This window comes from Podarcis vaucheri (genome assembly GCF_965113315.1).
Source record: "Podarcis vaucheri genome assembly, chromosome: 18".
In the NCBI taxonomy this organism is placed as follows: Eukaryota; Metazoa; Chordata; class Lepidosauria; order Squamata; family Lacertidae; genus Podarcis; species Podarcis vaucheri.
This window is the reverse complement of record NC_138756.1, coordinates 4,876,937-4,901,954: the sequence shown is the minus strand read 5'-3', so window position 1 is coordinate 4,901,954 and position 25,018 is coordinate 4,876,937. Positions and strand designations below refer to the sequence as shown.

Here is a 25,018-nt window from a genome sequence, read left to right as displayed (position 1 = left end):
GCCTCTTCTCTGAGTTCTCAGGAGACTTAATTTTAATTAAATGTGTTTTTCAGAACACATTAATGTCCTTCAACCCACAGTCGGAGGAGTAATGGAGCAGAGCCTTTGCGATAGAAATCTAAGTTCTACAACTTGAAGCCCCCCCCCCACCGCAAAGTAGCTTATTCTATTTCTGCTAGCCGTTTTTATGTTGTGAACTGCCCTGAGATCTGTGGGTGAAGGGCGGTATACCAATTTAATAAATGAAAGAAAAATAACGAATGGCAAAGGGTTGTGCGGGATAAAGAAGTGACACTGCTTTGATACTGGAAGTCCTGCTCAGCCACCCTGCTCCCAGTAGCCATAAGCAAACTGTAGCCTCCTGTCATTTTATTTAAGAATGGAAATGAAGAATTTAAGAATTTTTCACCTTCTACTAATGCTCCCTTATGACCAATCAGAGTAATATATATTTCTCACCACCTAGTTTTTAACCCGCCTGTCAAATTTCTTACATTTCCACACAGTGGAATTACAAGCTGAGGGATTGCTGGTGTTAGAACATAAGAATATGAGAAGGGGCCTGAAGCTGGAGAAGAGCGAAGGTGAATCTAGTCCCACATCCTATTCTCACAATGGCCAACCTGGTGCCTGCAGGAAGCTTACAAGCGGGATTTTAAGTGTTGGTTGTATTATGCTCTTTATTATTGCTTTTAGAAATTGTGTTGTGCTTTCTTATTGATTATATGTTTTGCGGTTATGCTGCACGCCACTCAGGGTGCCGTTCGCAGAGAAGCAGGATATATAAGCAAACAAATAAATGCTGCTGCTGATTACACTGCGCCCCTCGGAATCTTCCACAAGCCTCCCTTGTTCTAATGAAAGGTGTAGCAGCCACACAGATGAGAGATTCCACCCTTTCCAAAGTACTGAAGAAAAATGTATGTCTTTTAGAAAAGCTTAAGCAGCTTTGGAAGAAACTTCCAAGGCCTGTCAAGAAAGCTATTTTAGGCTGAATTCTTAATGGCTGTAGTAAATGATGATATATTTCAGCAAGCATAGATTTCATTTTGGCAAAGAAGCCCTGGTACTCTCCAAAAGAACCAACAATGCCCAGTGAGAATTTAACAACTGAATTCTGGAGAAATTGCCCCACTTTTGCCCTCTTGTGCCTCGAAGGCGTCATTCTAAAGGGCTTCACTGGCTGCATTTGGGCAAAATTGGGAAGCAGCAAAGAACAGCTTGCTTTCACCATGATGTGCACGAGCTGTATGCTGGTTCGCACAGCTCAAGCAAACCCTCTTTGCTCCCCCCTTAGTCCAGGGGAAAATGAACCCAGAGATTAGCATTACCCCCAGACCCACACTCGCAGTTCCTTTCCCCCATGAATTCTGGTTTGGACAATGCTAAGCCAGCTGCTCTGTGGTTTGTACCCTTGCTGGGCGAAGGAAGAGGGCAACCAGAAACACTTCACGCTGCCTGCACCCACAAACAGTCAGGATTTTGTGTCGTAAAGCTGGGAATGATCTTGAAAGCCATTCCCAGTCAGGTACCCTAACAGTTTTAAGGTGGTTTCGTATGGTCCTATCTTGAAGATTCTCTAGATCAGTGGGAGAGCCGCTTCTGCGGGTTGGGATCATTGCCATCAGTGAGCCACTGAGTCCATTTGCGGCCCCTTCTACCAATCTCTCTCTAGAGGAAGAGTCTGGCACCTGGACTGTGATAGCCACTGCCAAGAGCCATAAGAAATGGTCCCCCCTGCCACCACCAACATATCCTTAATTATATTGTATCTTTGTGTGGAACTTAATTCAAAGTTGCTTTGGGAGGCCATCTTGGCTGAAAAGTAGGGCATAAACATAGTCAAGGCTTGCTTGCAAAGTCCGTTGGCATTATGCTCGTGAAGTGTTCCGAAAACTCCAGTGTCCTATTTACTCACTTGCTGAAGAGAGACAGCAAAGCCTCTTTTTCCAGCAGCTCATGACATTTCTGCGCTGGGAGAGATAGAGCACTTGGTCCCTGTCTCCACCAGGCAATTCTTTGTCGAATCTGGTTAGCAGGTGAGTGCTAAAATGTAAGCCTGATCTAGAGGGGCAAGAAACATTTTTAATAAGAGCTTAGATGCTCATGATATAGAGTTCTATAATGTCCAATAAGCCTTACCCTCTTTGCCATCCAAGGCTTTGTTTTTGTCCTCTTCATCCAAACTTGGGACTCTCCTCGGCTCCTCCTTCACCTTCACCTCATCCAAGGCAGTCTCCATCCCCATGGCATCCCCAAGCAACTTTTGATCCTGTGTCTTATGCCTTCGGGATTGGCTTCGTTTTCTGTTAGCCCTGGATTTGGGAAGGGAAAGAAATGGTAACGCCTCATGAAAGGAAAGGCTCTGGCGGAGGAAGGAAAGCAATTGCTTGGAAGCAATTTTGTAGCAGGATCACCTGGATGAATTTTACCCTTATGATTTCTATATAATCATCTATCCATATATATCCATATATAACTATATATCTTTATGATGATTCTTATATACCCATGTATCTAACTGATTTTGAATCTGCAGAGCTAAATGCTTAGATTTTAGAAATCCAAAAATGACCTCTGCCCCATTTCTCTCCCCCTTGTTCTTCTAATTGAACCAATGAGCACATACATAAGCCTTTCCCCTGACCATGTAAAGAATACTTGACAACCATATGTCAGGAGTGCTCTGATGGTGTTTCCTGCTTGGCAGGGGGTTGGACTCAATGGCCCTTGTGGTCTCTTCCAACTCTATGATTCTAATGTACTCAACATCTCACTAACATAGTAGGAAGCAATAAATCTGATGTGCTGGCACTTTCCTCTGTCCAGGCAAGCTCCTCAGCAGCTAAAAACAGGAAAACGCTAACCACAATGTTCTAGACAGAAGCAGATGCTGTGTGGGGGTTATTCGTATTATCAATGGACAAAATTAAGTTTCTTTTCCTCTTTATTATTGTAAATTGGGGAAAAGGTCAGGCTGATGTACCATCTGAGGAAAGAAGAAGTTGGGGAGTATTCTTTACATGGTCAGAGGAAAGGCTTATGTATGTGCTCATTGGTTCAATTTTTGCTGCCATATAGTCCAGCCCCCAACATACCTGTATTAAGGGATGAATAAAGATCAGAAATAAAGGCACGGAACATCCTGAGATTAAAGTCTGGAAGAATGTTTGTACTGTATAGATATTTTTTAAAGCAATTTTTTTAAAATGCCCCCAAATTATCAGTTTCATAACTAATGGAAAAAAATTGATTTGAATAAAGGAATGCAGATTGTTGGTAACCAATGAGAAGTGTCGAAGCCTCAAAGAGAGAGAGGGAAGTCAACTAACATAACAGGGATTCAAACAAGTTTACTGGAACAGAAAGCAAGTGAATGTAAGGGAAGAAAGATAAGAAGAAATATAAATATAATTTCTTTCTGGGAGCCTTTTGTATAGAATACTCAAATTATGGTTTGTATCCTTTGAACAATTTTGTGTATCTCATTAATTCCCGCCCCCTTTATTATTGTATTTTTTCTTTTTTTCCTTTTCTTTTTCTTTATTGAGGTGTAATTATTAATTTATTCTTTCTCTGTAATTTTCATAAATAAATAACAAAACAGAACAGAACAGAACAATCAGTTGTAGTCCTGGATCCCCAGAGCTCATAAAATGTCCCTTCCCTTCCTCTCTATCTCCTTGTGCAACAACAGCTGCCTCATACAGCCAAAATTGTGCGGGTTTTGAGTTTTTTTGCAGGAAGCAATGTTGCCTTTACTCGGTGTTTCTGATAAAGCAAACATCCTACATGCAGACACAAGTGACAGCCAAGAGGCGACACAACTGTGTTCGTAACAAACATCTTTCTGAAGGATTTTTTTTAAAAAAAGTTGAAAAAACTTCTCTGTAGCACAGAAGCAAAATTTACCAACACCTGTCTGTAAATACTCTCTCCCCGACCTCTGTGTATGTATATGTGTGAGCATGTGTGTGCATGCATAGCTACATCTCTGTTAATTAAGTTGCTTCCTGTTGCTTTCAACCCATTAAGTGTCCCCATGCCTCTGGTCTCCTGCATGCCATTGGTTTCAGCAAACAGATGTGCCTTAAAAGGAAGGAAGGAAGGAAGGAAGGAAGGAAGGAAGGAAGGAAGGAAGGAAGGAAGGAAGGAAGGAAGAAAAGCCCCCACATATTGTGGTCCCCTCTCCACTCTCTTCTCAGCCACTACCAATATAGCACACAGCAACTCAAGGCAACTTTAAATAGTCCAAAACCTACCACCCAAGTTCCACACCTTTTACAGCCTGTCGGTGGTGGGGGCGGGAAACATTAATTCTGTCACAGCAGAACACAGCTAACGGGAACTTTTAATGAGGCAACAAGCCCAACCGGCTGGAAGTGATGTGGGGGCTAGGTAGAGAAATGCTCTACATCCAAAAAGAAAAAAAGAAAAACCCAGAAAGGCAGACACTAGCAGAGGAATTACTAATGACCAGAGTTGAGCCATACGGTCCCTCTCCAAGTGAGTTTACTTCACACTTACAAGACAATTTGTTAGCAGGAACCCACCAGTGGAACCCAAGTCTTGGAATTTTGTTTCACTAAGATTCAGGAGAAGTTGGGGGCTATATTTTTAGCGACTGGGGGGGGGGGTTGCTTGCAGAAAAATTTGGAGCAAACTTCAGCTAATTTAACCCCATCTCTACAAGTAGAAATCAGGAGCTGCATGCTTCACTTTCATAAAGTTACACTGCCTTATGCATCACAATCCAGGTCTGTAGACTCATGTTATCTAAAAGTAATGTGAACAAGGCTACTTGTCAATCTCACCACTGCTGAGAATAAACGGGGTAACTTAGCCAAGACCCTGAGGAACCGCCAGTTATTACAGACATTCTCATAGACTGCTGAAAATACCTACAAGTCCAGCACCCCATGGATGACTCCTACGTTGACCCTCTTGACATGAACAGGAGTGTATTCTGTCTAGCTGCACACTTGGATCATATCTGGATCCTTTAGCCGAGGAAGACAAACCTCTCCCACATCCATGACATCAAATTGGATAAGCTATACAGATATCCTTTCTGTAAAAACTAACCTCCACTGCCTCCACTGTCTGGCCTCTCACTGACCAGACAGTTCAACATATCCAAGACCAGCTGGGAACCCATCAGGGAAGAAAAGGCAAGATAATAAACACAAATGCAACGAAACAATCCTTCAAGTCTTTTCTGGTTTCCTATCCCAGATTGTAAACTGTCCTGTGATCTTCAGGTGAAGGGTGGTATAGACATTTTAATAACAATAACAGCAACAATAACAATACCCTTGCTCTGCTCTACAGCCTATTTCTCTGCTCAAGGTCTTGCTCATGGCCGTTGTTGGCACCTTGAAATAAGTCACAAGTAAAATAGATCTCGGAGACCTGAGCCACTGCTGGATGCCCTCTTCTCTGCAGGACAACTCCAACTGGGGTAAGGCACAGTCCTGCTTTGCAGGAAAGAACCAACCGCAGGAGAAAGCAGGGAGACCCCTCTAATATACAAGAATAGGTTTTTACTGAGCCGAATGCATTTTTAGCAAAGCTCTCCCTCAGGGGCACTCTTGAACAATAAAGAACTTTGTGTGTGTGTGTATGTGCACCTGGAGGTTTCCTCCCTCTGGATCCAACCAGCACAGCTGCTGTGACTTTTTGGATCTCCTTGGAAAGCTGTCTTGGCCAATATTCTAATGCAAGACTTAGTCATCTAGGACTAGGCAGAATACGGAGGTAAAAAGGTAAGAAGCAGCTAAGGTAGGAGAGCTATAAATAGCATGGTGAATGAGCAAGTACTTGACCATCTCCAGGTAAGGCTAGGAAAGGACTTCTGTCCGAATCTCTGGAGAGCTGATGCCAGTTAGGGTAGCCCGTACTAAGATAAACTAACCAATGGTTTCTGTCGGAGTTCAAGCCTTATCAGAGGAACTGCCCACTCTCCAGCACCCGGCTTGATCTCCTGGTTGACCTCCCTGTCTGCATTCCCGGCAGGATACAGGCAAGGTCACGATCGGCGATCCTCCTCAAGCGTGAGAAGAACACACCACTCTTCCCTGCTCCCCCCCACCCCAGGGAGGGGAAAGAGATAGACAGAAATGTATTTACATGTCTTTATTTCTGTCTTTGCAGCAGTACAGAGAAACACGTCTGCGCTGTTCAAACTCCAACAGCAGAGAGATACAAACCCACCTCCTGTACTTCCTGTACAAGTCAAATGACACTCTGAGCTAACATCCGGTGCTCAGCACAGTGAATAGACTGTCCCTTTGTTCCCACGGTACAGTCCCCAAAACCACATCCTGTTTAGCTTTCCAGCCAGCTGCAGCTCGCTGCTGCATTGCTCCTTTTCCGTAACAGTTTCCATAACACAGCTTTCTAGAAAGGGCAGCATACCCCTAGAAGGATTTGGCTCTTCCCCATCAGTGTTACCACTAAACCTCCTCATGTAGAGGCTGCTTTCTTCCTAAAGCGTGCTTGATTTGGGGTGGGTGGGTGGTGGAGCAGGAGACACACACATACACTTGGTTTCATGTCTTGTGGCAGAACAAACCATTTATAAAAACCTTCAAATCCAATGAAAGTCTGTGGAATGGGATCGCTGCTCTCTATTGACAATCCACTCTGTTGGCCAATTAGCTTTAGCCACAATCAATTAACCGTTATGTAAATAGCAGCCATGTTTCAAGCCAACAGCTTCACTAAGTTAGGCAGATTTGGGGACAAAATCAGCTACATGCTTGATAAATAAGAGTCAAGGGCAGTGTGACAAATGGCTCCTGGCAGAGATGGGAAAGTAATGCAAATTTCTTAGGTGCCAGCACACATTTTTTAGGAGCCTGCAATATCTAGTTGTCAGGCACCAGGTCTGCACAGGGCAGGGAAAATCTGTTAAAATTCCTCTCTTTTTTTTGGCAGCCCAGACACCCAGGTGCCTGGGATTTTTCCAGCTCTGGTTCCCAGCAGGTCATGCTCAGCTGACAGTAGGGCCTGTGTGCCCTGCTAGAGGATGAGAAGGGACGATTAAAGGCAACTTGAAAAACTGGATCCTCAGCCAACCATCCTCTATTCTGCCAGGAGCAGACATGATAGGATTGCTGATTTAGAGTTAACAAGGTTTTCAAGCAGAAAAATGGTATTGCTAGCATGGTAGTCTGCCCGAGCAGAGAAAATGCATTTCCGTTTAAAACCATAAAACACTTTTAAGCAAGAGAGGTTTGAGGGTGAGGAATGAAGGAAGGAGAAGGAGAAACAAAAGCAAAAATTAAAATAAGCAAAAGGTGATTGTACCTGTGAGGTTATGCTAGCTAGCAAATAATTTGCAGTGGTAAGTGATGGAAGCATGACATACATATATGCAGAGCACACTTGAAGCTGGACTGAGAGCATAAGCTGCTTCATGAGGCATAACGACCACAGAGTGCAAGCACTGTAATGCTGCTGCTGACAACTGACAAATGACATAACAGAGAGCTACCAAAGTAATGAGGAGGAGGAGAGGCTAAGAGAGCAAAGTGCATTAAGTTGAGGGTGGGGCAGGAGGGGAGAAAAGAGAGAGGATAACATTTGTACCTCACTAATGGTCATTACTCCACTGTGGTGACCATTTAGAGGTCAGGCATCAAATTTGCCGTGAATCCTTTATGAAAGGACTAATTAAGCAGACAACTATCTTAAATTCTCTCTCTCTCATCACACACACACACACACACACACAGAGAGAGAGAGAGAGAGAGAATTACTAACACTATATAGTCTTCTGAAGTGTGATGGGGCCTAGAAGCCTGTGCACGTCCTGATACAGATGGCGTCCTCCCTGCCATTGCCTGCTTCACATTACAGTGGTAGCTCTAGTTACAAACTTAATTCGTTCCGGAGGTCCGTTCTTAATATGAAACTGTTCTTGCTAATGGGGCCTCTTGCTGCTGCTGCGCCACCAGCACACGATTTCCGTTCTCATCCTGGGGCAAAGTTCTCAACTAGAGGTAACTCTTCCAGGTTAGCGGAGTTTGTAACCTGAAGTGTTTATAACCTGAGGTGTTTGTAACTCAAGGTACCACTGTACTTCCTAGGGAGGTTTCATCCAAGGTATCCAGAACTCTGGGAACTGCATCTCCTATGACCTCTACTGCATTGAGTGCACCATGTATGTGAAGCACTCTCCAAGCTCTTCCAGGCTTAAATGGAGAATCTCAGTAGAGATTAGAACACTTTCTAGATGTAGGTACCCTGTATGTCACAATCTATTGAAGAAATGTAAACCGATCCTAGTAATTAACAGAACTGACTCCCATACTGGTTTTGGTTTTTTAAATAGCTTTAGAGGACATAAGACCTTTGGGAAGTTTTTTAGTAGAGGCAGTGAAATCCACCACTGGAGCAACTGGAAGAAATAATGGGATGGGGAAAGGAGAAAGGCACTCCAAGCCTTCTTCTGCAATAGTAAGGGCTGGAAACTTGTTTCAAAAATGAACACTCAAACTGGGAGGGAAATGTTCTCAGGATATTAAACTCTATGACAGATAAGTCCGCTCTATGCTAACATAAAGTGTACAGAAGTGGAGAATATACAGACAGCCCTGGCTGTATCAAGATCTCTGCACTAGGATTCTGAAACTGAATCCTGACTGGTATAATAAATTGAGTGTGGCAAATAAGCTTGACACTCGATAGCCATCTAAAACGCAAGAGCAAGCGAGCGCAGCTCAAGTCAGACATGTCAACATTAAATGACCTGACAGGGATATTTCAAAATTATGAAAGGATTTGAGGGAGTACGATAAGGAACTATATTTTTTACACTGGAATGGAGAGGGGGGAAACTAAAAACAACGGAAGCAGCATTCTATTGTCATAAATTAGGTGTTAGCCTGCAAACCACCCAGGTAAGGTTTGTTCTCTTCCAGAAAGCAGAAATGCACAAAAAATGCTATCTAGTTCAGAAAATAAGTTGAATTACACAGCCATTTTATATAAAGGCCCATCATTGTAGATATTTTAAAGGTTGGCACAAAAGACTGCAAAACTTGTTGGGTGTTTTCTGTGACACAAAAAAGCTACCACAGTTGAAAGTCAGCAGGAAGTGGGAGGGAGAATTTTGAAGGCAGCATTCCAATGGCTTCAAGTTGCAAGAAAGGAGATTCCAACTAAACATTTGGAAAAACTTTCTGACAGAAAGAGCTGTTTGACAGTGGAACAGGCTCCCACGAGAGGTGGTGGCTTTTAAACAAAGGTTGGGTGGTCATCTGTCATGGATTCTTTAGCTGAGATCCCTGCATTGCAGGGGGTTGGACTAGATGACACCTTGGGGTCCCTTTCAACTCTAAGATTCTATGATTCAAAAGAAAAAAAGCAAATAATAGCAGGTACTCTTGCAGATATTGGGTTTGCTGAGCAGGCGGGGGAGGGGAGAGGGGGGGCATGCCCTATGTATCTATGCGACTCCATTGGACAAAACTCTTCCCCACAAGAGAGGATCATGTTTAGTAAGGTCGTGTCACAATATTCCTCCTTTGGCCTAGTGGCACAGGAAAGGGGGTGCAGTGGGTGCGGGCTGCCCCAGGTGTCATCACTGAAGGGGGTGACAAAATGGCAACTTTTTTTTTAAAAAAAAAGTAACTCCCGCCCCCACCACACACCCCTTCCTACGCCAGTGGTAGCTAGGTGAGGCGGGGGGCACTGGGTGCCACACCGAGGGGCCTGCAACATGCCTGAGCCACGCGTCTCTCCCGAGGGGGAGGCAGCAGGCGGACTGCCTGCAAGCTCTGCGCTGCTTTTTCGAGCAGCGTGGGGCTTGTGTCTGCCCACCGCCTCAGCTGCCCTACAGCTGAGGGGGAGGCTGCGGAGAGGCTCCACGCAAAGCACCCTGCCTTGCCTTGCCCCACCCCCATAGGCAGCTCACCCCGCCCCTGGCTGCAGGACACACACGCCACACCGGGCACCTGATTGGCTAGCTATGCCGCTGCTTGGGCCTGCCCTCCAAAGTGGAAGCAATGTTATTTTTCTTCTCTGACAGTTCAGCAGTGACATCAGGACTCCTGTGGTCTCTCCAGAGCAGCTCTGGACATTCTAAGCAGACAAGAAGTGGGCACAAAAGGACCCTCTTACTTGCGAAGCATCTTTGCTTTCAGGGCATTCTTCGTCTGATTCCAGGTTTCTAGCTCTGGGCTGGTTAGAGCTGTAGGTTTCATGTGGTCCAAGACAGTGATGTCTTTCCCTTGCTTCCATAAGTCGTATCGGTCAGGCTGGAGAACCCGTACAAAAACATCCATAGAGATTTTCACCATGTCTTTCCGGCACGTGCACTGAAAAACAAAGTCCAGACACCCATCAGTTTAGTGTTACAAGGAAGAGGTGTTGGTGGTGGTGATGTACCAACAGAATTGCATTACAGTCCACATACCCCAAACTGGCTGCCACCAGAGTTCAAAATTCCCATTGTTCTAGGCGCATTTTGCGACGAGGAACTTCATTAGCGCAAGCAGTGTCTGAGCTCTGGGCCTAAGATTTCAGATTAAAACTGCAGAGTGGAAGGAAAGGAGGGCCTTTTTCTGCCTCCCCACTTCCAGCTACTCTCTGAAGACTGCAGAAGAGACCTTCTTAAGAATGTTAGGGGGGTGGGCTAGACCATGTGAAAATGAACATAATATTTTAGCTGCAGTTCATTCATTTTCAGCTTTGTATTCTAGTTATAGAAAAGCACGCCTAGACATTCCATTGTTGCACCCATGCTCCTAGGTTTCATATCTCAGTTTCTAACACTGGCTGCCGCCCATCAACATCTCCAAGCCCCTCTTGTTCTGACTGAACTGTTGTGAGGACATGGAATATGAACAAGCACTGCCTGCTAAGGTTGGAGACAACAGCCCCTAAGGAGAAAGTGAAAAACCTTAGAATCATAGAGTTGGAAGAGACCACAAGGGCCATCGAGTCCAACCCCCTGCCAAGCAGGAAACACCATCAGAGCACTCCTGACATATGGTTGTCAAGCCTCTGCTTAAAGACCTCCAAAGTAGGAGACTCCACCACACTCCTTGGCAGCAAATTCCACTGTCGAACAGCTCTTACTGTCAGGAAGTTCTTCCTAATGTTTAGGTGGAATCTTCTTTCTTGTAGTTTGGATCCATTGCTCCGTGTCCGCTTCTCTGGAGCAGCAGAAAACAACCTTTCTCCCTCCTCTATGTGACATCCTTTTATAGATTTGAACATGGCTATCATATCACCCCTTAACCTCCTCTTCTCCAGGCTAAACATGCCCAGCTCCCTTAGCCGTTCCTCATAAGGCATCGTTTCCAGGCCTTTGACCATTTTGGTTGCCCTCCTCTGGACACCTTCCAGTTTGTCAGTGTCCTTCTTGAACTGTGGTGCCCAGAACTGGACACAGTACTCCAGGTGAGGTCTGACCAGAGCAGAATACAGTGGCACTATTACTTCCCTTGATCTAGATGCTATACTCCTATTGATGCAGCCCAGAATTGCATTGGCTTTTTTAGCTGCCGCGTCACACTGTTGGCTCACCTTGCCTACACTCAGGTCCAGGAGGAGCTGCGAATAGTCTTGAATAATGCGAGGTGGCGGCAGAGGCATGTAGGAAACAAGGGTGGCAAAATGGAGGGCAAAGACAAGGGACTAAGATGCCAGTGTGTATGAGGAGCAAACTCACAGTCCCAAAGACAGGAGGGGATGTGAGCCATTGATGAGAAATGAATGCCCAGGCAAGACAGATTCGGAGGCAGTGGCTGTGGGCCAGGGAGGCCGTAGAGGCAATGGGGTGGGACACATATTTGCACATACAGATTTAAAGTTAACCAACCAATGTGGAGGTGGCTGTCTTGGCTCTTTTTTGAAAATATTTATGGCTCTGAAAGTGAAGCAGGCAGGAGAGGAGAAGGGGAAGGCTCTCCCTTGCCAGGCTCCCGCTCCTTTGCTGGAGGATTGTCCCCTCCTCCCATTTTCTCATTTCAGAGAGAGAGTTCAGGGCACCACCTTCTGCTCTGCAGTGAAAAACAAGCAATAATAACCCACCAGCGCCAAACAGGGAGAGAATATTTATGGCTGGGCGATTTCCAGCAAACCCAATTCGCTTAATGAAAAATAGCAGAGGACAGAAAGAAAGATCCCAGAATGTAATTTGGCTATGGAGCTGCAGACCACAGATGGTGCCCGTGTTTCAGGTTCCTGGCTGGGCTGGAGCTCTCCCCAGAGCCTCCATCAACAGTAGCTTAAGGGATTTGTATCGAACAGCTTTCCAATAGTCCTCCCCCCCCCCAAGTAATTAAAAAAGGCACCTGAGTGTGTTCCCAGGGATGGAAGGGAGGCAAGGCACTCACTTGGAGAAGCAGGGTGCTAGTCTACTGTGGTCTAAGCTGCAATAAAGCTGCATCAACAAACCCACTATTGCCCTGTCTGACTCATATGGATCACAGTGGGAACTATATGCAAAGAGATAGCACAGGCCAAAGTTGGCCCCTGCAATGTATAGAGAGGACAGGTAATGCAGCTGTGCAACTGCGTCCAATAGCTTAAAACTAGGGTGTGGGGTGTGGAGGGAGGGAAAAGAACACTTCTATCAAAGTTTCCCTGTCAGTCTCTTGGAGAAGATTCTTAATCGCCATGGGTTGTTCTCTCACTACAAAAAATTAACATTTCCTTTTCCCAGACTACAAAAACAGAGGTCATTTCCAAGCATCAATGAAAGAAGTGGTTAAGAACCCTTTGCCTGTGGTTTGATTAATACAGGAGTAAGGCAGCCAATGGGGCCAAAGTTGCCCTTGATTCATTCAAAATGCTGGTGGGCAAATAATATTGAACAGGCACCATATTTTGAACTGAGCAAGGCTTGAAGGGCATTCATCAAAGCACAGGCAAGGGGACATTGAACAGTTTCCTCCCCGGTTTTTATTAAAGGATTTTCATAGTTAACAAGGGTACATACAATGACTCTGTTTTCAGTTCATAGAGTTCTTTCTATAGGCCAGTTATCTTCAGTGTGAGACACTGCTGTCACAGACACTGTAAGGCTGGAACAACAGAGGCTCAGGCAGAACACTGTCCCTTATTGTGCCTCTTAAGGCATGGGCAAGGAGGTGCTTTTCTTGGAGAAAGAGGTCATAGCTCAGTGGTAGAGCCCCAGGTCAGTGAAAACAATGGACATGTAGTCTGGCTTTCTACAGGGCAGCTCTCCATCATGCAAATAGCAATTCTGTCCTGCCCTTTATTTCCTTCTTCACCTCGTATCTTCAGTCCTCAACAGGCAAATTCTGACACCCATCTGAACAAGAGTGGACCTTGCACGCAGCCAGACTGGAAAAACAAGCTTCAAGTTGCTATTCCAAAGGGGTAGCTTTGCCAACAGCAGACTCTGGTGGCATTTTAAAGACATTTGCTACAAAAGCTTAACATAGTTAAATTGTAAGCAAATCTTGGTTGCATATAAAATTTGCCTAGAAACAGTAACACAACACACCCCTGAGAAACTGAAGATACACTCTCGTGGTTTGACTAACATGATTCTGCTTGAGAGAAGGAAGGGGGGGGTGTACCTCCCGGATACAAAATGTTTCTGTCACTCCCAAAGGGAAGGATCCCTCTGGGAGTATTTAATCCCAGCGTAGATTCTCTTGCTGCAACTGGTGTTATTCATGTAGGCACACCCCATGAAGGCTCCAGGAGAAAAGGGGGAACGGGGAGTCCTCAAGAGAGCTGCTTTACTGTCACTTGGCTGCAAAGTCTCTCTCTGGTTCTCCCTCCCCCAGTCTCTCTGCAATGCCTCAGCTCAACAGCAGGCACATTTCCTTCTCCCTCGCCCTCCTCTTTACATGCACAAATCTACCATGATGTATGTTTATATTTCAATTTTAATATTATTTTATTGCTTTCACACTGGTGCACATGAATAATTTACACCCGGGCTGGGTCCTCAGGGGCCTCTTTCTGCCCAGGCGGCGATATTTTCTCAGCCACTGTGCCGCATTGCTCCCACAAAAGCCTCTTGCCAAAAAGACGTGCGCACCCCCCGCCCTGCATTCCAGCTCCAGCACAGCTGTGTAATCCTTTCTGGAGCAGTGAGCAGCCTGGTGCAGCAGCAAATCAGAGCGCTGCTGACAGATATAAAGGGACTGGGGGACTATTTTCTTTTTCCTTCACTGCACCAGGACCCTAAGCCAAGCTTATGTCTCCGCTTTTTGCTTTGGCACTGTTAACACCTTCACTTGAACTTCATTAACAAAACTGACACCTGACCTGATGATCTGGATAAGGAATATGGGTTGTTCTCTCACTACAAAAAAAGGAACATTTCCCTTTCCCTGGCTACAAAAATAAACACTGAAGCAGTTGCGTTTGTATCCCTGCTGCGACACTTTAGCAAAGGCAGGTTGCCTGGTGGGAAAATGCTGTGATTACTAAGAACCAAACTGTACATTAAAAGGGGGGAAAGTGTTAAGAGCTCCCACCACAGAATGTGAGTGGGGAGGGGGGGACCCCATGATTTAATGCTTCCTCATGTTAAAAACAAATAAACAAGACTATACCTGGCAGAAGAGGCTGAAATCATCAGCTTCCGATATGCTTTCTACTGAAAGGGTGGGGCGTTTCCATATCAGGGCTCCCAACCTCCACTGCTAAATTTCAGAAGGACTATATACCATGGGCTGCTTCTTAACAAGTGGATTGCACTGGCTTCATCTCTGAACTGAACCTCAACACTCACATTTGTGTTTTCCGAAATTCATGAAGCTCAAAGTTCAGAATAAAGAGTGATGGATTGCTAAAACATATAAACCGGAGTTGTGCTATGAAACATTGTTTACTGGGGTGAAGCAGAACATAAATCAGTTTCCAGTTACGATGACACTTGCTCTGTCTGATTATGAAAACAACATTGAAAATTTCAATAGTATTATATAAGAACAAAATCCAAATTTATTGCCATTATAGGAATGTTTATTTCCTGAGCTTTTTCTCTAAAAGTAAGAATTTATTTAGGGTTTTTTCCTGACTGATACATATGTTTCTAAAGTCTTACTGTTATTTACTGCAATATTGATGGTTTCTGTTTTCAACTTTTTGTTTATTCTCCCCTAACTGGCAACAAGATACACTTAGGCACCTTAGGCTGTGGCCACACCTCTAATTACAAATACGTACGTGTTAGTACAACAGAAACAGTTATACTTTTACAATTTTATAAACATACAAGAAAGCACAACCCTGCCCCTTGCAAATTTTCTTGCTCCTCCTACCCCCAAAACCCAATTTTCCCTCCGAGTTTCAAGGTTTCAGGGTAGAAATTCAATACCTGTGGAATTGGGAGTGTCATCTAGAAAATAAACTATTGTGAGGGAGAAAGGTAAAAGACAAGCTAATCCATAAATGATGCTTGCTGAGTGGTATTTGGAGTGGTACAGATACAGCTATTGGATCTGCACCCGTACAAGATTCAGAATCCTCTAGGTCAGGGATGAGAAACATCTGGCCCTCCAGATGTTGCTGTACCACAATTCCTATCATCCTGCCTGGGGCTGAGTTCCTGGAACGTGGTTTGAAAACTGCTGGTTTTAACATGTTTTGACCGGCCTTTTCACTGCAACAGCCTAACGCCACCCCTCTCCTGGAATTTCCTCGGTTTCTAGCACACAATGGCCAGGCCAGTCATACCGCAGCCTCTTGCCAATCAATTTTCAATGTATTTCCTCCCCATGACCTCTAATTCTAGCAATCAATGTGCTGGCGTTTCAAGCCCAGTGATCCAACACATATGCTCCCCATTACCCTTTCTCTGGAAAGGAAGGTGCTTGTTCTCAAAAAGGTTTTTTTAACAATGCCATTCCTTTTTAAAAGAGAAAATTAAAACAAACTGGGACACAAAGAATGCTTGAACGGTTCTCTCAAATACCGACAGAACCCTAGACCCCCCCCCCAATAATCCCAAGCTATTGCTTAAAATATTAAGTGGTCAATAGAAAGATAAAAATAAAAAAGGATTGGAAACCGCGCTCCCCAGATGTCTGTGTAGCACAGTTGATGGACTCTGAAGCTCTTTCACACTATAATCCACCTGAGGATAATGCAGGACTTCCAAATAGCTAAATTAGTGAGCAAGGTGTTTTCTACTTTTAAATCAGAAACCAATAAAAGAAAATGAGGCTTCTGAAGATAGGCCCGTTTGGTTCTGGAGAGCTATCTGTAACAAAGGGCTAAGCCCCTTTCACCCGTTGCAGGTGAGAAGCCCTGCAGACGTGGACAAAGGGGTGCAATATTAGCCAGGTGATGTGCCAAGAGAGCAGAGAGAGGGACAATGGTTGGGGTTAGGTAGGAAAAGACATTAGAAGCTTAGGAAGGAGGCAACAGGAAGGTTCAAAGCTGGATAGGCAATCAGATGGTGAATGCAGCCAACCACCCACTCCCAGTAACTCTCTGCACCAGTCACTTGTTGCAGTGCTCAACTATAAAATGCCTGTTTAAATTATGTCTTGTAGCCCACCTGAGCGGCCCAACACTACCTCTGACCTTGTGGTTCTAACCATGCTGCCTTCCTATGCCTAGAGCAACCACTCTTCTTCATCAATCAAGCCACCATGCAATGTAGGAAGCAAAACCTCTTGACTTCCACTCCAGGGCTAAAACTAGGAGCTGCCAAGCTGCTTTTCTGGTTCTGCACCTAGGTTAAGTCCACTGCCACATGAATCCCATCTAGAACACCCCTTCTGTAAGCATCTCCTTCTCCAACTATGACGCTCCAACGGGCCTGGGTCCAGAGCAGGATCTAATATTCTGCAAGCAGCAAGCAACTGCCTCTGCCTCCTGTCTGTCCAGAGGTCTATGTGGCCTGCATGGTAGATCTCCCATTCTGAGCACGGCAAGTGTGAAGAAGGGCCCTGATCTGCCCACCATTTCTCTGAGTGAGGCTATCAGGTATCTCCCGCCAGTTCTCTTCATATGCGAAACAGGTACTTAAGGGGTCTACCTGGGGAAAGGGACCAGAAAGAGCCAATACTTCCCCTATAGGTAAAGGGACCCCTGACCATTAGGTCCAGTCGTGGCCGACTCTGGGGTTGTGGTGCTCATCTCTCTTTATTGGCCGAGGGAGCCGGCAAACAGCTTCCGGGTCATGTGGCCAGCAGGACTAAGCTGCTTCTGGCGAACCAGAGCAGCGCACGGAAACGCCGTTTACCTTCCCGCCGGAGCGGTACCTATTTATCTACTTGCACTTTGACATGCTTTCAAATTGCTAGGCTGGCAGGAGCAGGGACTGAGCAACGGGAGCTCACCCCGTCGCGGGGATTTGAACCGCTGACCTTCTGATCAGCAAGTCCTAGGCTCTGTGGTTTAACCCACAGCGCCACCCGCATCCCTAATACTTCCCCTACCCCACCCCAAAAAGAATGGAGTGAGACTTAAAAAAAATCAAGCTGTTTCTTGTAGCTTGTTCTCCTCCCAACATAAAGGTATCCCGTTCCCTTTCCAGCACCAGGATTTCTTATGAAGCTGCTGGCTTTGCTGATTCTTTGCAAGTGAAGTTAAACAATTAGTGAATAGCTTAGGATTAGTTCAGTTTTAGAACCAGTTGTCCAGGTTTATTTTGTATTCTGTTTGGACTTTCTGCCTGCTTTCCCCCTATCTTTAGTCCTAATAAGGTTTCTTAATTTGCCTATTGAAGTGTGGAGGTTTGCAAGCCTCAGAGTTTTAGGATCCCCACATGCCCAGATGCTTTGCATTCAGGCTACTGGGAGCTTAGGACTGGAGTTGTAAGTGACCAGCATGCTCTTATGAGGTCTGGAAGAGCCTCAGATACAGTGCAGGCTGCACTCAAGTAAGCCACAAAGGTGCAGGTTGAACTTATGGAGTGCTGGAGCACAGGCTCAGAACCTTTTAAAAGTAATTCACTAGTGCATCCCAGATTCCCTCCCATCTGGGTTAGAGGAGTAAATGGGGGGAGGCAGAAACTACTGGAGAGTGAGATCTGCTGGCAGCACTGCAGGGCTGTTGTGTTGCTGTTGAACAACATAGGAGTGTGTGAGCGACTCTCTTGGGAATCGCTCCTTCATCAAGTTCCTTGGGAAATAAGTAGCAAACATTTCCAGATGTGCAGTGCTAAATCAACAGCATCAAAGTCTGCCTTGTGAGGGATTACTTCGGGCCATACCAGAAAAGCCCCCAAAACCAGATCCTGGGGTTTACACCCCAAACTCATGGTATAACTGCATAATAGTCCACTTCTTTTCCCCCTCCTTCTACCTCCCTCCTGCCCCACTCCCCCCCCCAAAAAAAACTGGGGGTGAAATTTGTCCCGATTCTTCACCCCCAGAAATGCTTCAGAATGACAAGGTCATCAGAAGCAGCCTCCGTAACTAAGACGGCTGTACGCTTGTCACATCAAAAAATGACAGATGAAAACACACAAAAGTACAGCTACAGTGTTCGGGGACTCTGGGATCTAATCAAGCATCTTTGCATCTCTCACCATTTTCCTCTCTCATTTGGTGCCCAGGCTGCCATGCCGAAGAGCCAAGGAACAGCGTGGCTGTCACCAAGCATCCCAGGAGAGTGTCAGATCAAAGAGCAGAATATTCATAAGCCAGCTCTCCCAGGACCAGCTCGTGAGTTAAGAGGAAAGTGAGGGGGGAAGAAAATAGCAAGCATTCCAAGGTTGACTGTTTGCTTCCAGTTACAGGGCATCAAAGACCCAACAGCAGCAACTAATTGACTTCTGGAAAATAAAATGAATGACAGTTCACTGGCAGCAAGCTTTGGGCAGACTTCATCAACTTCTTGGATTCACTGGCCCAGGATGTCATGATGGCCACTAGCCTATGTAGCTTTAAGGGCATGCTTTTGTTTTGTTTTTTGCAAGTTGCCTGAAAGGCAGGGTAAGGAACACAAGCAGTAATTCACAGAGAGATTAAACAGCTATCCAGTGGCGTAGCGTGGGTTCTCAGCACCCGGGGCAAGGCAAGTAATTTGCGCCCCCTAACCCGTGGATTTTAGCACTCGAGTCTCTTCCGCGCGCCCCCAGATGTTGCGCCAGGTGCGGCAGGCCCCCCTGCACCCCCCACGCTACGCCACTGCTCCCACCACAAGTCTTCAGGACAGCCATCCGAAGGCTGGCGCAGGGAGAAGGTCTCTCCGCCCCACCACCAGGCTTCGGAGGAGGTCCGAGGACAGTGGGGAAGACGCGCTGCGCTTCCCCGCTGTCCCGGAGATTTCCCTATGGGTTTCGTCTTGCGAAGGAAGCCCATAGGGAAATTCGTTTTGCAAAGCGCCTCCAAAACGGAAAACCCTTTCGTCTAGCGGGTTTTCCATCTTGCGAGGCGTTCGTCTTGCGGGGCACCACTGTACCTGAGCTCTATAGTTAGAGACTCACCATTTCCCCAGTTGGCTTGGCCCCCAATTTCTCTTACTATAGAATTTGGGGCTGGTGGTGGAGGAAATCATTATTCTTCCCCCTTGCTACCCCCCCCCAAAGCATAAGAGAGGGACTCCCAAGAAGGTGAAGCGGGACTTCACCCCAGGGTATCTCGGAAGCCCTCGAGGCAGCGACGCCTCCACCCCCTGGAAAGAGCAGGAAGGGAGAGCGCTCTTGTGCCCTGGTCCTGCTTTGAGTGCTTCTCATTGACGCGTCTGCTTGGCCACTCACTCTACATGGGCCCTTGTGGCCTTGATCCAGTAGCCGGGTCCTTCTTTGGAAAGAGCGAGCGCCTCCTAAGCACGTGCAGAGCGCCTCCCTCCGCCCCCGCCACGCAGAGCTCAGCCTGCACGTGGGCAGGCCCTTTGCGTCACGTGCGCTTGGCACGCTGCTCTCTCCAGCTTCCTCCCGGCCGGGCCAGCGGCTCCACCTCTTTTCCTTTGCCTCTTTGAGCCGCTTAATTCCCAGCAAGCAATTAGCAGGCTCGCTCCACCTCCTCCTCCTCCCGGCTTTGCTGCTGCTGCTGCTGCGCGGCTCTTTTCCTCCACCGACGGCGTGCTGCGCCTTGGAGAGGTTCCCGCTTCCTCGAGGGTGGCCGGCCAAACGCGCCCCCCCAAATGTTGCGCCCGATGCGGCCGGCACCCTTGGCACCCCCCACGCTACGCCACTGCAGCTATCAACCATGGTAGCTAAGAACAGAATGTCCATGTTTAAAAAGACAAGCTATCCACCATTATCAGATGGTGGGGACAAACCATAAGAGACAACCACCTGTCACCACCCTGCCTGTGAGCTTCCCTGGAACATCTGACCAGCCACTCTCACAGAAAGTGCTGCAAGGATCTTTGTTCTGCTTTAGCACAGCGATACAGGTCAAGAGGTGTGATCTTCAGGAGGATGTTACAATACCTACTGGGGGAGGTTAAACACACTAATAGGGGTATTATTAAATTTTACTGGGTCATTTCCTACTTATTTATATAATTCATATCCCACACTGTCAACAACAACAAAAAGTTAGTCCCCGGGTGCCTAACAAAGTAGTAAGAAAAAAGAGTTACAATTACCATAATTATTATCACTGATACAAACATATTAATATAAAGCATGTGAATTAATAGAGCAAATTAAAAGCAACAAACTAAAGCGACAACAGTCCATTCAAATACAAAGAAAAACAAACTGCTCTGCGTTGAAAATGCTTACATTAGTAGATCTTAGAAGCCTGAGGGAAATGGTGTTGCCTGGCATGTATAGGATAGCAATGAGGCCTTAAGACAGACATTGCGGGGGCGGCATTCCAAATGCCAGGAGCCATGACAGAAAAGTCTCTCTCGCTCTCTGCTTGCTACTGGCTACTAACCAAAAATGGTTAGATTCAAATTCCCACCACCTCTGACCATTAGCCTGAGTCCAACAACATCTGGGTGGCCACACATTTTCCATTCTTGATGAAGGGCTTTAAAGATTAAGACTAACGCTTTGAATTGAGCTCAGAAACTCACTGTGAGCCAATAGGGTTGTTTCAACTTCAGCAAGATCCTCGCTCAGTGCCATTGAGCAACCTAGTTGCAGTGATCTCAACCAGCTTCAGTTTCTGAACTACAGTGGTATCTCGGGTTAAGTACTTAATTCGTTCCGGAGGTCCGTACTTAACCTGAAACTGTTCTTAACCTGAAGTACCACTTTAGCTAATGGGGACTCCTGCTGCCGCCGCGCCGCCGGAACACAATTTCTGTTCTCATCCTGAAGCAAAGTTCTGAAGCACTATTTCTGGGTTAGCGGAGTCTGTAACCTGAAGCGTATGTAACCCGAGGTACCACTGTATCTTCAAAGACAGCCCCACATAGAGCGCATAATAATAACCTAACGCAAAGCTACCAGGTCATGGGTGATGGTGGCTAAGTTCTCTCTACCCAGAAGGCTCCTGAGGCAGCAAGAGGCCTTCTGTCAGGACACGGATCAGAGTCTTAACCCCTTTAAAAACCACTGTCAGGCTTGGAAAGAAGGCCAGTGTAGTAAGTGCACCAAGTGCCGCCCTTGGTTTTCAAAAGCAGAACAGAAATCCCAGCTCTGCTATGGAGTCTCTGAGTGGCCTTTGGGCCAAGCCTCACAAACCTTGATCTCTTCTCACACCTCTGCCCCATGTGTAAAATTGAGAGGAGATTTTAGGCAAGCTTAATGTGGTAAGAGTATAATGTGGAAAGAGTACGTTTCCGAGCACAATTCAAAGTGTTGGTGCTGACCTTGAAAGCCCTAAACGGCCTTGGTCCAATAGATCTGAAGGAGCGTCTCCACCCCCATCGTTCTACCCGGACACTGAGGTCCAGCGCCGAGGGCCTTCTGGCGGTTCCCTCATTGCGAGAAGCAAAGCTACAGGGAACCAGGCAGAGGGCCTTTTCGGTGGTGGCACCCGCCCTGTGGAATGCCCTCCCATCGGATGTCAAGGTGATGGACAACTACCTGACATTCAGAAGACATCTTAAGGCGGCCCTATTCAGGGAAGCTTTTAATGTATGATATTTTAGTGTTTTTTGGTTTCTGTGGAAGCCGCCCAGAGTGGCTGGGGAAACCCAGCCAGATGGGCGGGGTACAAATAATAAAATAATAATAATAATAATAATAATAATAATAATAATAATAATAATTATTATTATTATATGTGGATGCTCTCAGGTTGCAATGAAATAAGCTGCTAGTCAGATTCTGATCACTGCACCAGCAGACCAACCTCAAAACACCGAAGTAAGACTCGTATTACACAAACATAAAAATTTTTGCAGTTTCATACTACTACTTGCCAAAATGCCCCATCCTCAGCTGGTATTTGCTGGTGAAGCAAATATTATAGAATCATAGAGTTGCAATAGACCACAAGGGCCATCGAGTCCAACCCCCTGCCAAGCAGGAAACACCATCAGAGCACTCCTGACATATGGTTGTCAAGCCTCTGCTTAAAGACCTCCAAAGGAGGAGACTCCACCACACTCCTTGGCAGCAAATTCCACTGTCAAACAGCTCTCACTGTCAGGAAGTTCTTCCTAATGTTTAGGTGAAATCTTCTTTCTTGTAGTTTGGATCCATTGCTCCGTGTCCGCTTCTCTTTAGCAGCAGAAAACAACCTTTCTCCCTCCTCTATATGACATCCTTTTATATATTTGAACATGGCTATCATATCACCCCTTTTATCATATCTCCTCTTTTAAAAATCTATGGCACCCCGTTGCACCCTACACTGATGTTAACTAAAACTATGAAGCCGGCCAACCCAATGAATGGTCTGTCTCCTGCCTTGAGGTACCTGCAGCTGGGGCCCCAACGCCCGCTGCCAAGCTTCTTCAAAAACATGTGTGTGCACATGCACTAGTTTAAAACAAAACCATGACTCGCAGCTGCTGATGCCCCAATGTATTGTGAGCAGGAGAAAAAATATGTAAGATGCAGAAGAAAATTAGGTCTGAGGACAGGCACAATGTGGCTTAGGATAAACATGACTGATAGGCAGTCACCCCCCCCCCCCGAGGTGTAGATAAACTTTTCTCTATTGAGCCCCAAAGCCAGGCATAGGCAAACTCAGCCCGCCAGATGTTTTGGGACTACAACTCCCATCATCCCTAGCTAACAGGACCAGTGGTCAGGGATGATGGGAATTGCAGTCTCAAAACATCTGGAGGGCTGAGTTCGCCTATGCCTGCCCAAAGCCATCCCTCTACCCTTCAAGCTTTCCAAAATCTGCTAAGATCCAAAAAATTCAGTCCACCAGCAACCAAGGGAGCTCCTTCCCCCACATCTGCCTCTCAAGAAAGGGTAGAAGAAAGGCACAAATTCTCATCAAGGTTTTATCGTGTCCCCCGGATATGTTAAATTATCTTTTATGCCGCTAATAATCGTCCATGTAATGAGTGAAATTAAGGAAAATGGCTCGTTTTTATTAAAAAAATAAGTAATAACATAGCATAAAAATGTAAAGCAAAGCCCAGTTCTATATCTCTTGTACAGAAGGTGGATCCTCTTTTCAACAATAAACCATTAAGCCAAAAGCTGAATGCTATCTGCTCAGCAGTGCGTGGAATGTTAACATAAAACCTCATTTATTGCCGTGTAGAAACAGATCAGATTAAAGATAAGTTTAAAGAGCTGCTACTATGACTCCCCTTACTGTGGGCTATGTGGAAGGATAAAGTATTTTTCAAATTGTTTTTTTAAAAACTGTGGTGAGTAACACTGCAATCACATGGGAAGCTGGTCACCTTTCATGCCCCGCATGCAGTGAGGACAGCTATTATCACTCTTTGAAGAAGAAGAAGAAGAGTTTGGATTTGATATCCCGCCTTTCACTCCCCTTCAGGAGTCTCAAAGCGGCTCACATTCTCCTTTCCCTTCCTCCCCCACAACAAACACTCTGTGAGGTGAGTGGGGCTGAGAGACTTCAGAGAAGTGTGACTGGCCCAAGGTCACCCAGCAGCTGCATGTGGAGGAGTGGAGACGCGAACCCGGTTACCCAGATTACATGACTACCGCTCTTAACCACTGCACCACACTGGCTCTCACTGGCTCTGTGTGCTAGATTAAGGGCAAGTGTCATCCTATTCTGGAATTATAAAATCAAACTGCATTGTGGGGTGCAGGGATGCACATGTCAGCCCCACTCCTTCCACCTGTGACCTTGTGCTGTGCACTTTGGGCTCCCAGATGCGGGAACATGCTTAGAAAACAGCCCCAGACCTTGCCGCTCAACACAGCAAGGAGGGAGGGCGCATGCACAACTTTTTACAGCACCTGAACTGGGCTCGTGTGGCAAACATATCCCCCATGGATGGATGTTTTACACAACTGGCTGCTCACATTGACGGTATGTATGCAGCCTGTCTTCAGAGAGGAAGCAGAAGGTGCCTCCTAGGCCAACCCTCCGGATTGGGGTTATCTGGAGGTTTCAAGTATGTTGTCAGAATTATGCTGATGACACTCAGCTCTATTTCTCCTTCACATCTGCAGGGGAGGCAGTGGAAGTGCTGGACCAGTGTCTTGTCTCGGCAATGGACTGGATGAGAGCCAGCCAACTGAAGCTCAATCCAGATAAGACTGGGGCACTGTTAGTGGGTGGTTCCCTAGACCAGATGGGTGGGAGGTCGCCTGCTCTTGATGGGGTTACGCTTCCTCTGATGTAGCGGGTTTGTAGCTTGGGGGTACACGAGAGGTCTGGAGGGTGTCAACAAAAGAAGGGGGCCTTTTCTGCAGTGGGTCCTCATCTGTGGAATGCTCTCCCCAGATTGATTCTCCCGGTGCCTTCATTATATACCCTTTGGTGCCAGGCAAAAACATTCATCTTCAACCAGGCCTTTGGTTGATTTGATTGACATCCTATGCCCTTTTAAAATGTGTTGGGGGATTATTGGGTTGCCATTGTTGTTATTTTGATTGCACACTTTGTGGTTTTTATTCTGATTCCCATATTTTTTGCACCATAACACTCGCTTTTTTCCTCCTAGAAAGTAAGCGGAAATGTCAGTGCGTGTTATGGAGGGAATGCCTAGGGGTGGCATGCCTACGGATTTTCCTCCTCTAAAAACTACGTGCGTGTTATGGTCGGGT

The 25,018-nt window shown here is 46.2% G+C and overlaps 1 protein-coding gene across 3 annotated transcripts in view; it reads right to left on the bottom strand.

Annotated features, from left to right (window-relative positions):
• KDM4B (lysine demethylase 4B) overlaps positions 1-25,018 on the bottom strand; it is a 183,419-nt gene that overhangs the window by 55,164 nt on the left and 103,237 nt on the right. For all 3 annotated transcript variants that reach the window (XM_082206281.1, XM_082206283.1, XM_082206282.1), the window contains exons 9-10: positions 10,129-10,325; positions 2,143-2,315 (exon numbers count right to left, since the gene is read on the bottom strand). In XM_082206281.1, the coding sequence (XP_082062407.1) occupies positions 2,143-2,315; positions 10,129-10,325 (370 nt within the window). The remainder of the gene's footprint in view (positions 1-2,142; positions 2,316-10,128; positions 10,326-25,018) is intronic.